This window comes from Abrus precatorius, unplaced genomic scaffold (genome assembly GCF_003935025.1).
Source record: "Abrus precatorius isolate BTA unplaced genomic scaffold, Abrus_2018 Scaffold8, whole genome shotgun sequence".
NCBI lineage: Eukaryota > Viridiplantae > Streptophyta > Magnoliopsida > Fabales > Fabaceae > Abrus > Abrus precatorius.
The window spans coordinates 29,474,703-29,487,775 of NW_020874428.1; the positions used below are offsets into that span (position 1 = coordinate 29,474,703).

Consider the following 13,073-nt stretch of genomic DNA (forward strand, 5'->3'; position numbering starts at 1 on the left):
AATTAAATAAAAATGATGGTTATGTAATCAACTAGCGAATTATAATAAACCATCTAAATATTACCCAATCGATAATATTTTCTCTCTCTCTCTCTCTCTTTTTCTATCACTTTTTTTAATCAATAAGATGTACATATTCTAAATGCGTGTCAAATACATTTTTCAATTTCTTTAGTCCATGTGAGTGTTCTTTTCATACAGCCATAGTTTTAACTTTTAAATTACGTCTAAAGCTGCGTTGCAATTTTAGAAATTATGAAAAATTAAAAGAAAAAAAATCAATATGATGTAAATTGTTAAGATACGAAATACAATATTGCAATCCTAATTATGTACAAGTTAAATTAATCTGTTAATTCCTGTAGTTTTGTTAAACTTTTAATTAAGACTTTATATTTTAAAATCTTTTAATTAAGTTCTCCATAAGTCCTTTGGCATACAAGAGTCCCTTCTTCATTAATCGAAGTATAAGTAGTCCAGTTTTGATTAATTAATTGGATGATTTCTCCAGTACTTTAAATAGCCATCTAAAGTGGAGAAAATAGATAACTACCCTTCTGGTAAAGCATGCTTCTATTAAGTTCAGGTCTATTTTGAAAACGTAACTGTCTAAAATCCACAAAAAGCCTCACTTTTCTATGAGAGGGGTATTTTTATGAGGGAAAAATAAATTTAAACTATTAAATTTTATCATAAATAATAAAAATTTTAAAAAATAATGTTACATTAAAAAAACTTTCATGACTTGTTCCATAAAAAGCCTCACTTTTCCATGAGGGATATTTTAATGAGGGGAAAATAAATTTTAAATTTTAAATATCATCATAAATAATAAAAATTGAAACAAAAATAATGTTACATTCAAAAAAGTTTCATTGCTTTTAAAGTGATTATGTCCAATCCAATAGCGAGGGAGAAAAATTAAGCTCAAGCTCACTTATCTAATTTATTGTTAATCCACCGATACAAGATATTTATATCTTCAAAAACTTCAACTTCTTATATATAAGTATGTGCTTAAGATTTATTGCTTTTCAGCTCTCTTTCATAATCGACTTTCTTACTAAACATATCCCCTATGTAAGTGTACGGGGGAATTGTTTTTTTACTTGTCATCCTATAAACAACAAATAAGCAACAATGACGATTAGCTTTATTCATATTTAATCTTAACCGTGAAGAACTGGCAAAGCTTTTTTATGAGCTATTTGATGAGAGATAAAAATAAAGTATGTTGCTTAAAAAAATTTGCATAGCGTATAAATTGTTAAATGCCGAATAATAAATTTAAAAATCTCAAGTGCATTAATCAAACACCAAATATCAAGCATTTCTTTCGGCCGTTAAATATGAAGCATTTTGAGTACGTTGGTGTTCTACGCTGTGTCGGCCCATTGAGAGAGAAAGACCATTTTATTTTGCATGTTAACAAGCCATAAATAACCATACGGTAAACGGCTTTTGAATGGGCTTGCATACAACTACGTTGGGAGTAACCGAGCTACCCTTCACACCTTCATTCATTCCTGCCTTACCAGACACTAACGAAGAGACCTAGGACCTAATTAGTTCTACTACAAAAACATAATCATTACATTTCACTTATATATTTCTTCAAACATTTTTATCGAAAAACCATTTCTTAAGTGCTTTTTTTTTTCGTTTATTTCTTAAGTTTATATACATTTCCTAGCATTTGTCATTAAGTTATTGTTGTTATTTGACAAAACAGAAAATTCAAGGTTGGTGAAAGATACTAGTTAAAAGATATTGATTTTTAGCGTGGCATGGAGAGATTCTCCTTGAAGTACAAAGCTAGTGGTTTAATAATGGTTTCAATTTAGGACTTCAGTTTGGTAAACAGTAACAAAATAATAATAAATTTATACCAGAATATGCAAGATTCTTAATCATTCATTGCCAAATGATTCTCATGTGCACATTTCTCTTCCACAAAATAAATTTACAATCCATCCCCATCAAGATATTTTAAAGCGAACTTCAGATTTCAGAGATGAAATACGGGCAGTTAGAAACATCTAAGCAGCATAATTGCATCAAATATCCATTGTCTAACTGTGCTCCATCAATCTAAGCTCATAAGATAAAATCCAATAGCCAAAATTCATCGCTCTGTGGGGCAACAAATCCACAGCATTGAGTGTTATATACTATGAATAATTTAGACAGGGTAGAAACTGTAAAACCTTACCTGACCAATATTGGAAACAAGCTGTGATATCTACCATTAATTATGCTTATAAAGCCAAAATATGTTCAAGCAGCAAAGTATATTTGGTGTCTAAATTATGCTCCTCCAGCTGTATCCATATCTGTAACCCCATCAACTCCCTTGAAAACAACACGTAATTTTCTCAAACATGAGAACTTTTGGTCATTCTTGTTTGTTGTACCATTCACATGCACAACATCCTTGGACAGTTTACCCATGAGATTAAAAAGAGTTAGACTCAAATTTGATCTAGTCATTTCTTCCAAAACAGGGGGGGCTTGCATGTACAGATTCTTTCCTCGATGTGTAACACTAGCTTTTGATAATCGCAACTTAGGATGTTCTTCCAGAAGATCCATGAACTGTTAACCACAATTTGAATAAAAATGAATGCATCAGAAGGGAGTTTGTTAAAGATGCATCAATATTTGATTTGCTTAAAAATAGCAACAGGAAAACAGTTCACATGTTGACAGATACATACATATATAACGTAAGTACACTTACTCTCTTTATGGTACTAATTCTGCTATTTGGAGTTGAGATGCAAAACATTTCATATGTGGCATAGATTATTTCACCTTTCATAATAAATATATATGCATATTTCATGACATTAACACAGATGGTCCTGCCAGCAAAAGGAAGGACCCTTTGCACAAAAAGATCCAAATAGGAGCAATTTCCAAATATTAATGCTTCTTACTACCCATTCAACATTCTAACATTTCTTTCTACTGCCATCAAAAAGAAAAAAGGGAAAAGGAAATGTGGGGCCAGGATGTGAAAAAAAAAATTTGCAATGAAATCTTCCAGCTTTGACACAAATTTTACATCTCCCCAAAATATTATTTTTAGTTTTCCCAAAGTGCACAAAATTAATGATAAGTTTAAACACATTTTAAAATGCAATGCAATAAAATAGCTGTAGGCTACAATAGCAGATGAAGACTAGTGAAAGATGAAAAGAGTTGTATGTAATGGGCATTTGTGGTCGCTTTCAAGGTCAGTATGGCTTTGAATTAAATTATAAATAGCTAGCAAAAATCAATTCAAAACAATTTTAAAATAGAATTTCAATATTCTTTAATCTTTATCAAGGAATGTTTGGACCCTCTAAAGACAGATGGAACGGAAATTTGCTGTATTCCAAATTAGTAATCGATGTATATAAAGCACTTAATGAGTTACTTATTGAAAGATAACCTTTTGCAATGTGGTTGAAGTGTCCAGTTCAATACGTATGCCAGGACCACACACAAGACAGTCTCTGTCCCTTTCAAACTCTGCTACTTTAGTATGGAGGCCTTCTGATCCATTATACCTACAGAATTATGAACCAGTTAATAATATTTATAGCCAAATAGCAAATAATAAAAGAGGATAAAGAACACACGTTAAATAGTTTGACAATGTTTTGCTGCACTCTGTTGCAATCTTCAATGTTTCAAGTGCACATGCGGCTGATATAATTGCATTTGTTGAAGCTATAGCCGGTATGATGTTCTTCACAACGCCCTATTAAAAGAACTAATGCTTATCAGAAAAGGAAAATACATTGGACAATCACAAGGAAAAACAATAATAAAAAGATAGATACCAAACAATTCGTATGAATACATTTAGAGAAAATCTAACTACACAACTATGCATGACAAACCAAAATTCAGAATTTTGTTGGGGATAACTGGCATACCAAACCATCTATTTACCTGGGTAAGAGAATAAGTGACTCCAGGAATACCAAAAAGCTCGGCCCTCTTGACAGCCTGTAAAACATAATGGATTAAACTTGTAACTGATTGATGGACAAAAAATGTACATTAAACTGTCAACAAACTCAAAATGAAATAGTGGTTACCTCGTTATAAACCCATTTCATATGCTCAGGGTTATCTGGATCAAAACCCACTCCACCATGAACCTATACATCAAATTTCAGTTGAAATAATGCATATTATAAGATAACAGAAAGGATAAATGATGATTTACCTCATTCCACTTAATTAAGTGAGCATATTCAATACAGTGGGCAGCAGTTCTAGGGGTTTCTGCCAGGGTGCACAAAGGAAACTTCACTTGAGGTGGAAAAAGCCAGATGGTACACTCAAAGCACGGTGTGATCCCTGGCAAGATAACCCTAGCATGGCCCTTGAAACCTTCAGTCCCACCATCAACCATAGGTTTAATTGTCTCTTCTCGTGGATTATCATCAGAATCATACTCTAGATTTATCAGCAAAAAGAAACTAAATTTAGCATAAGCAACCTACAGCAAACCTTAGGGGAGTATAAACGTGAAATTTTGAAAATTTTACATACTCCAGGTCAGATAGAAGTAAGACATCCATGAAGTAGACTTACAAAGAATGAAAAATTTTAGGTGAAAAAGCGAGGGCATAGAAGACGAGATACACTAATATATATTACTTCATACAGTGAAAAAGCAAATAGAGCACAATAACAGCTCTAGTAGTGCAAGCAAAGGGGACACAAATTGGCAGGTAACAACAACTGAGTCTATGTAAAAGGGATACAACACACACACCTAGAAAACTACAAGCGACCGTATTGATATAGCTCCGTGCCTCAATGGAATCAAGACCAAGGGCAATAATGCTAAACTCATTATAAAAATCAATATCCTTGTCCTCAATCCTGCAAAAATGCGGCACAATATGCACGCCACTAATTCTTTCCATGACACGCTTGGCAGCTACCTCAGCTTTCGGCTTGCCAACATCTTCAAGCCTAATTAACAAAAAAAATAAAGTAAAAATCGAATACCCATCTTCCCTCTTGAACCGAAAAAACAAATGGAGTTACATAAATATCGAAAAAGGGAAGAACTTTACCTGAACAAGAATTGGCGGTTGAGGTTAGTAACCTCGATGCGATCCATATCAATGACCTCAAGGTTTCGAAAACCAGACAAGGCTAAATCCTTCAACAATTCACAACCCAAGCCACCTGCCCCTACCACCAACACTTTCGCGAAGGCCGAAAGATCATCTCTCAGCTGCAAAGAACGCAAACAAGATAAGCAAATAAATAATGATGAAGATGGTGATAATAAACAGTGTGTGTGTGTGTGTGTGTGTGTGAGAGAGAGAGAGAGAGAGAGATTTACCTCGGCGCCAGGTTCGAACCTGGGACCTACGAGATTGCCAGGTCTGAGAAGGAGCTTGTCGAGGTCCCTGGATCGACTTGAGGCATCTGCCATTGGAGGAAAACCAAAGATGCTTCCTTCCCTTCTGCGCTCTTTTCACGATTTCTCTCTATCAACTATCTGTTGCATAGCCTTGTTTTTTTTAAGCTTTAATTTTAAGCTATGCTGGTTTCGATGTGGAATCAACTGGATGGAATATGTATTTCACGGATAATCTTTAACTTAAGTAAAAATAATTATATTTAATCAGTAGATAAAAATAATATAAATGTTAGATGTAGGAAAAAGGAGTAATTTTTTTAAAAGTTAAAAAATTACTTTAAAATTATAAATAATTAAAATTCGAGACAAATGATATTTTTGGAATTACCTAATTCATACAAAATTTGAAAAAAAAAATTATTCAATAATTTTAGAAATGTATTTATGCAATATGTAATGATTGTTGTTATAATTTGAAAATTATTTTAGTTGATATGAGAAATTTGAAAGTGTATTTTTCTGGTTGCTTGTAGAATATACAAGGATTACATTCTCGCAAAAGTGAAAAATATACTAAAATGTGACAAGAGAAAAAATATATTTTACCTAAAAATACTTACATGGTGTAACTTTTTAATAAAGTGGGGATGTTAAATATAACCTTATTTTTTAGAGTGTAGATTCAGAAAAGGAGAGAGAGAGAGAGAGTTGGGCACTTGGCAAATTGCACACTTTGAACAAATAGATTTCACAACTTACATCTTAAAATGTTTGAAACTATTTTACTTTATTTTACTGGGATGAGTATTTGATTCTGAGCTCTGGTCTTGATAATCAGTCAGCTACGAAGCTGAGAGCATAACATGGAAAACAACTTAAGTTACAAAAAGGCAGGATCAGGGGGAATAGGCACGTTCACAGATCCTTCAAGCATTTGTAACACTTTCTTGATGGTTGATCTGAGAGCAGTCATCACATACCTTTCCACCACCTTCATTTCATCCAATGCTTCTATATCATCTTCCACCAGCTGCCTCACATTACCATCCTTGAAGGAGTCATATGCCCAATATGCCAGTATCATCAGCTCATCATTCTCAGCATCTGCAACGTAGAAGTTCTTCTTACAACAGCTGAGCTCTAGTAACAAAATTCCTTGGCTGTAAACGTCAACCTTCACACTAACAGGAATACTCCTGAACCATTCAGGGGCAACATACCCTTTAGTTCCCCTCACTGCAGTGGTAGTTCGAGTATGGTCGAGCTTCAAAAGCTTGGCCAAACCAAATTCAAATATTTTTGCGGTGTAATCATGGTCAAGTAAGATGTTTTGTGGCTTGATGTCACAATGTATGATCTGGGTGCGACACTCATCGTGGAGGTAAGTGAGTCCCCGTCCTATTGCCAATGCAATTTCCTTTTTGGATACCATCTTGGTCTTTGTGATCCAAAAAGAAAGCTTGCTAACGTCCCATCGCTCATGAATTCATTCACTAATAGCCTGTTCTCCCCTTCATCACAGTATCCTATGAGTTGGTCTAGATTTCTATGATTTGTTTGACCAATTGCACTCACTTCTGCTTTGAATTCTTCATCTCTTCCACTCCACATAGTATCTAGCTTCTTAACAGCAATGAGTTTCTCATCAAATCCTGAGATTACTCCCTTGTAAACTGTTGCAAATGCACCATGACCAAGTACTTCATTGAACCCATTCGTTGCTTTGATTAATTCTTCCCAAGTGTAACTTGTGAGATTCATGCCAGTTCTGAATTGGGAAGGTTTCGCCACCTTAGGATTCCGGTTCCAAATCAGGATGCAGCTAAACAAGCTACAACTAAAAAAAGCAGGTTCAGTAGCCCTGAACTGCTTAAAAGCACAGATCCAATGATAATCAGCTTTGAGTTTGATCGATCGCATTCACTCCTCTTACTGAGAACATAAGGTTTCAGAGTAGAATTATCTGGTCTCATTTTTATTAGAGTTTTCCCTCCAACAGTAGAATCAAGTATTCCATTGGAAAGAGGTTGCTTCAGCTTCCAGCAAGCCTGTCTTCACCAATCCACATTAACTGATTGATAATATTCATAGTCAGAGTGAGGCCATTCTGTATTCTGCATTTCATACATATCAAAAAGATGCGCTTCTGAGAAAGCTTCATCACAACTTTGTGAAGCAAAGTCCTGTCTGCACCCTTTCATCACATCATTTGGATCATGAAGCTGTAACCTTGAGGACAGTGGCATGCCTTTGTCTCATCATACGTGCAGTAGCTATTGAACCCACAATCCCCACTTCCTTGATCTCCACCGATTCTCAAACAGATATTTGTAGGTGAAAATGATGAAACTGTCCAGTGCTTGGACCATCCTTCTTTACTGGAATTGCTTCTCTTGGGGTAAACATAGTGCCTGAAAACTCCATCATACTCAAGAATTTCTCTCTGGTAAAATAAAAATCTTTGGTGGGAATGTTACTTGAAGATATCATATTAATTATGCTTCCATTACTGAACTGAAGGAAAATATATCCAGATTGATTGAAAACCCACGAAAAGTTGCTGCCAAAAACCTGAGTACTCCAATAAGCAAAATTATTTAAATCTAATGGGAAATGTTGTGTGTAGAGCACAAGATTCCCATCTTTTTGAAGAGTAAATTGGAATCTCCCTCTGGTGAAGTTATTCTCTAGATAGCACGAAACAAGCCATGGAGAGTCTAATTCTTCAGACAGAACCTATCCTGGTAAGATTGTATCAGTTGGATGATCAAAACTCTGTCATGTAATGACAGAATCTTGGTCTACCAGCACGAGGTTGCCAGTGTCAAGCAGAGCTGCATGAGCAACTTCATTGTTAGGATTCCATATCTGCTTGTCACTGGGATCTTTGAGCCAGAACTGGCCATCAGAGGTAAGTTCCATTTTAGATCCTTTTCCTGCTAAGTTTTGTCCATTGGCAAACCAGACAACGGTTTTTTCTGGTATTTTGTGGTACCAGATGGCTAGTAGGAACCCATCTTCCTCAATCTGCTGAAAACCAAATGCAAAATCACCCGATGGTGGTGTCCAGAAGGAGTTGTTTAGCAACGGTGTGAGGGAGAAGCCCAGTGACATGTTCTTGTATGTTTGAGCAGTAGTGGTAATTGGAAGCAGGGTAAAGAAGAAACGAAGACCTCAGGCTCAGAAGTTGCTGTTCAAAGGCCATTTTTGTAGAAAAAGAACTTTGTTTATAGAGGCTAATGAAGCTTATGGTTTTATTTAATGAACATTGCTTTTTCTTTCCTTTGCCAACAATTCGCAGCCTTCATCTTTAAAATGAATTTAGATGAGATGAGATGGCTTGAATTTTGATGAATCAAGCCACCAATGAATATATATAGGTGTGAGTATAGAGGAGCTATAAGCCATTGGAATGTTATGAAATGCTGAGTTTAATATTTTAAACGTATCGTAAACTACACGAAATGAAGACTGTCAAGTCTTGAGGTGAGATTACTCGTTTAAAATTAAATTATGTGGATCAAATCTCAATTACACAGATGCCGCGTCTCTGACTTGTTCAATGTTGACTTGCAAGACCCATAAACTTCATAGACCCGAAAAAAATTGAGAAGGAAACTGTAACTGTTGGTATTCTCACTTAGATTTAGTGTAATTTACGCATAGACGACTTGGAAGGAAAACATCAGCACCAGCAGCATTTCTTTTACAAATCTTTCATTTTGTATCAAAATTGTGTTCATAGCACCTTACAAAAAAATTGATAATTACACTTGTTCCTCCCTCATCTAATCCTAAAAGTGAGAGTCTTCATGCTTCCAGCAGCTTTAAATTTCAAAATTGATGTTCATATCCCCAAAACGTTGAGCTTCTTTTCAACGCACATAATTCACCCTGGTGATTTGCAGCAATAAAATCTGATACCTTAGTCCTTCACAGCAGTTGTTCTCTGCAACACTTTTCTTGGAAAGAATTGTTATGTTCCTGTTCAAAGGCGCATAAGGCTTCATGAATCCATGCATCACAACGAAAATAATTACGCAGTGAATCATGCTCGTGAATGTTGCAAGTTACTGTGAGCAGCTTCACGTTTAAGCAACAGTGCATAAAGCAGCTCATTCCATGTATCAGGTACACCAGGAAGACACCAATGGCTACAGTCTTGGCGATGATGAGGCGCTTGATCCACAATTGGACCAAGATAATAGATAGATGAATGCCCATCTTTTCTCTGAGCACTCATCTGGGTTATATTCAATACCATGAACTTCATAGCTTCAGAAATATTTGTGTGTGCTGATAAGACAGCATTGGCTATTTTGAATTGTGACCAGTTGTCATTAGGCACCAATGAAGAACTAAGCTCTGGCAGTGTTTCCAAATGACAGTTCCCACCATTTCTCCAATCCGCACCTCTGTGAAACATATCAGAACAACTTAGTTTCTAAAGTATGTAGTAGTATATATCATTCGGAAAACCATATGCAAATATATCATTCATGAAATCTCCATTTTCTACCAAAGGCTTACAAAACCCATGCACCCACCAATCATTAATTTAGGTTCAACAGAATTAGATCATTTCAAATATTTGATATTCAGATTATAAAGTGCAGTGGTGCACCATTTATTCTGAGGGGGGGGTAAAAAGTTATAATTGAAGTTGGAAGGAACTCATCATTTGAATTGTCAAACAAACCTGAAGTGCACTGGGGCTAAAGTACGAAAGAAAACCTGCGTTTTGCTTGGATTTACGGTATCTTGTATCCAGTTCAACACTGTCTGAATCGACCGTTTGTATGCATCTTCTACCTGCATTTCCAACTTAACTTCCAAACCTTCTTGGAAATAACAACCCCCTCTTATTGTTTTCTCATAATTCCACCAGTGCCCTGTGTTAAGGACCAGGATGTCTGCATCCCTCCACTTCAAAGAGTTCCAATCCATTTTATCCACTTTCAGAGTTGTCTTGATCTTTTTAGGAGCTCCAGTAGGAGGCCGGCTCTGCAATACGAGAAATGGAGCTCTATAGTATTCCACTGTACAGTTAAAATCACTGAATTTGAACACCAAGAACCCCTTGTGTTTTGTAATTGGGCTCCCATTCACTTCATAGATTGATTCCTTGTTAGAAACACCAGAAGAGAGCATGCATAAGAGTGACTCCCATTGGTTTCTCCCAATTGAGTCCCCCACAAACACCATGCGTTTGTTTCGCAATTTTTCTAACATCATTGTAGCATTGAATCTGTTTTTATTATTGACAAACCAAAGGTACAGTGTAAGCTTTCTTCATTCACTTTTGTATTTAATCAGAGAAAACTATATTACAAATTAAATCAAAATAAATTGAATAAATGAATATATAGCCATCGATCTCATCCATATGAATACCATGATTCATTAGTACCACAGACAAAGTTGTCTCAAACACTGCAGCGTAGTAAAAGAGAAGCGGTCTCAATTAATGAAGGAAACGATGATTGTTGTCTACTCCAAACGAAGGAAAAGACAAACATTGAAAATAAGATGGGGTCGGAAAGGAAAACAAAAAAATATTTACTGGTAAGATAGGAATGGTACTTAAATTATATTCATCTACCGTTAATTTAAGTACGAAGAAATTGAACATTTCATCCTTCTTATCAATACAGACATTCAAGTAGGACCAAAAGTTTGTGCGTGGAAATTGCATGCAAAAACATAGTCATTTTCACAGAGCTGCATGGTCCAATGGCTGAAAGTTACAGAGGAGGGAAAATGAGACAATGGATAGCCAATTGCAACCCAACCGTTGGGTCGCTGTCATTCTGTCAAGATCCCATATAAGGTGGCTAAAGACATTCAAAATCACACACCACGAGTCTTTTTTTTATGGTTTTTTTTTTTTTCCGATCATTCCAATTTTGAATTTTCCAAATACTAAAAGCTAAGCATGCTAGCATGAACATTGTTTGCCGGCGGCAGCTGATAACTTAGTTCCTTAGAAAATAAAGATTCAGCTGAAATAATTAGACTGGCATTTGAATTTATCCTCATCCTTATTTTCTCAGAAGCCAAAAAAATACTGAAGAAAGACATGAAAAACATAATCAGCTTGTAAAAAAAAAGTTAAAATAAAACCAGCAGAGAACAAAACATGTACCTGGGTAAATTGCAACCTTTGGGTTGCCACCTCCACTTGGTGTAAAACAAATCACGTCGTCCATTTTCAGAACACCGAAATCCTTCATCCAGAAAGCTGCAATCTTTTGATTGATACAAGGGATAACTCTCATCCCAGACCCAATTCCCATCAAACAAATCACACTCACCACCCTTTTCTCCCAGAAACTCAACCCTGCATTGTTCAGTAGACCCTTCTATCCGCAACCAAGCAAACCTCTGTGGTTGATCCAGTAACCCAAATCTTTCAGCAAAATATCGGTTACCCGAATAGAAGAAGCAGCAAATCACGAAGGCAGTAACAACAACAAACCCGACAACCCCGAGAGACGGCTCAAACAACCTAAAGCGCTTAACCCTTCTAAGAGCTTCAAAAACTGCCATAGCTTCAGCTTCAGTCTGTGATGAGCTCTTAGGAGAAGACATTTAAGTGACAAAAGAAAAAAAAAAAATTGGATTCTGGGTAGCACTTTAAAGGTCGCAAAAGTGGACACTTATAACGAGAGAAAGCAGAGAAGGGTGGGAAGCAAGCAACATGGCATTCATTCACTAAACAGAAGAAGCATGTTTTGTTAACTTTGCTTGGTAGGTCAGTTTAGTAAATGCCATCAATGAAAAAAGAAAGAGATGGGTGTAGGGGAAGCAAAGAAGCATTCATTCATTCATTCATCGGTTTTCGATTATATTCTTGGTGAAGTATCCATTGATTAACACAACACAAACAGGGTCTGCTGTTAGTAGCAACCAGAACGTTGCTTCCAAAATCTCAAGAATGCGTCACAATTTAAATGGGAAGGAAAATGGGGAGCAACGGTATAAGGACACGGTCCCACGTTCTTTTCAACATTGAGGAAAGTGTACAAAATTTTGGCTTCTTATTGCGCCTTGTACACACGCGCGGAAAATGTATAACGTGGTTTCATTTTTTATTATTATTATTTTATTTTATTTTCAAGACAACGGTTATTTCATTTTAACGTCCCACAAATAGTAAAAAATAAATAAAAAAATTCATGTTTGGTAAAGGAAAATAAAATTATTTTTTGGACATAAGAAAAACTTACGAATATTCATTATAAATATGTGAAAATAAAATGTTCTCTTCTATAGTATAAATAAAAGTTTTTCATGATAATTGGCTATTATTTTTTTCATAAAAATAATAATAAACATGCAATTTTTAAGTAAGTTAAGTAACAACTAAACATTCTTTATAAAATTTCAAAGAATTTTGTTCATTTGAATTTTATTCTCAGAAGTTGAAAATGAAATACATTCTGTTTCAAACATTATCTTAAAAAAGATGTTAATATTATATTTTTATCATTAGATCAATTTTTTCCGATTCTTAAGTTATCAGTGAATTTTGTTGGATATAAAGTATATTATTTTATAAATTTTTAAAAAATGTGTACGAGAAAAATATAACAAATTTTACTATCGTTGTTATTTATCTATTAAAATAAATAAAATATTATACAATAAAATTTTTAATTTATTAAAATTATAAAAAATGATAAACAGT

General features: G+C 35.0%; 3 protein-coding genes across 3 annotated transcripts; all 3 read right to left on the bottom strand.

Annotated features, from left to right (window-relative positions):
* Window positions 1-1,860: 1,860 nt before the first annotated feature.
* On the bottom strand, window positions 1,861-5,571 carry LOC113874089 (NEDD8-activating enzyme E1 catalytic subunit). Its single transcript, XM_027512290.1, has 9 exons — window positions 5,363-5,571; window positions 5,088-5,251; window positions 4,781-4,983; window positions 4,226-4,458; window positions 4,095-4,157; window positions 3,946-4,002; window positions 3,630-3,751; window positions 3,440-3,557; window positions 1,861-2,595 (listed from the first exon to the last, which is right to left on the bottom strand). The coding sequence occupies exons 1-9, from the start codon at window positions 5,453-5,455 to the stop codon at window positions 2,308-2,310; spliced, it is 1,341 nt and encodes a 446-aa protein (XP_027368091.1). The 5' UTR covers window positions 5,456-5,571; the 3' UTR covers window positions 1,861-2,307.
* A 692-nt stretch (window positions 5,572-6,263) lies between these two features.
* Window positions 6,264-8,497, bottom strand: LOC113874651 (G-type lectin S-receptor-like serine/threonine-protein kinase LECRK4). Its single transcript, XM_027512865.1, has 4 exons — window positions 8,189-8,497; window positions 7,632-7,826; window positions 6,959-7,249; window positions 6,264-6,821 (listed from the first exon to the last, which is right to left on the bottom strand). Exons 1-4 carry the CDS (start codon window positions 8,495-8,497, stop codon window positions 6,264-6,266), a joined length of 1,353 nt encoding a protein of 450 aa, XP_027368666.1.
* A 934-nt stretch (window positions 8,498-9,431) lies between these two features.
* Window positions 9,432-11,974, bottom strand: LOC113874652 (protein trichome birefringence-like 10). Its single transcript, XM_027512866.1, has 3 exons — window positions 11,529-11,974; window positions 10,083-10,631; window positions 9,432-9,798 (listed from the first exon to the last, which is right to left on the bottom strand). Exons 1-3 carry the CDS (start codon window positions 11,972-11,974, stop codon window positions 9,432-9,434), a joined length of 1,362 nt encoding a protein of 453 aa, XP_027368667.1.
* Between the last annotated feature and the right edge of the window lie 1,099 nt (window positions 11,975-13,073).

Coding starts and splice junctions, on each gene's coding strand:
- LOC113874089 (XM_027512290.1), bottom strand. CDS start 5,455: ATGGCAGATGCCTCAAGTCGATCCAGGGACCTCGACAAGCTCCTTCTC. Junction 5,252..5,362: donor GGTTCGAACCTGGCGCCGAG/GTAAATCTCTCT, acceptor CGTTCTTTGCAG/CTGAGAGATGATCTTTCGGC. Junction 3,558..3,629: donor ACATTGTCAAACTATTTAAC/GTGTGTTCTTTA, acceptor ATAATTCTGTAG/GTATAATGGATCAGAAGGCC.
- LOC113874651 (XM_027512865.1), bottom strand. CDS start 8,497: ATGTCACTGGGCTTCTCCCTCACACCGTTGCTAAACAACTCCTTCTGG. Junction 7,250..7,631: donor GCACGTATGATGAGACAAAG/GCATGCCACTGT, acceptor GCTTTTAAGCAG/TTCAGGGCTACTGAACCTGC. Junction 6,822..6,958: donor ATGAAGAATTCAAAGCAGAA/GTGAGTGCAATT, acceptor TGGATCACAAAG/ACCAAGATGGTATCCAAAAA.
- LOC113874652 (XM_027512866.1), bottom strand. CDS start 11,974: ATGTCTTCTCCTAAGAGCTCATCACAGACTGAAGCTGAAGCTATGGCA. Junction 10,632..11,528: donor AAAGGTTGCAATTTACCCAG/GTACATGTTTTG, acceptor TAATAAAAACAG/ATTCAATGCTACAATGATGT. Junction 9,799..10,082: donor TTAGCCCCAGTGCACTTCAG/GTTTGTTTGACA, acceptor TATGTTTCACAG/AGGTGCGGATTGGAGAAATG.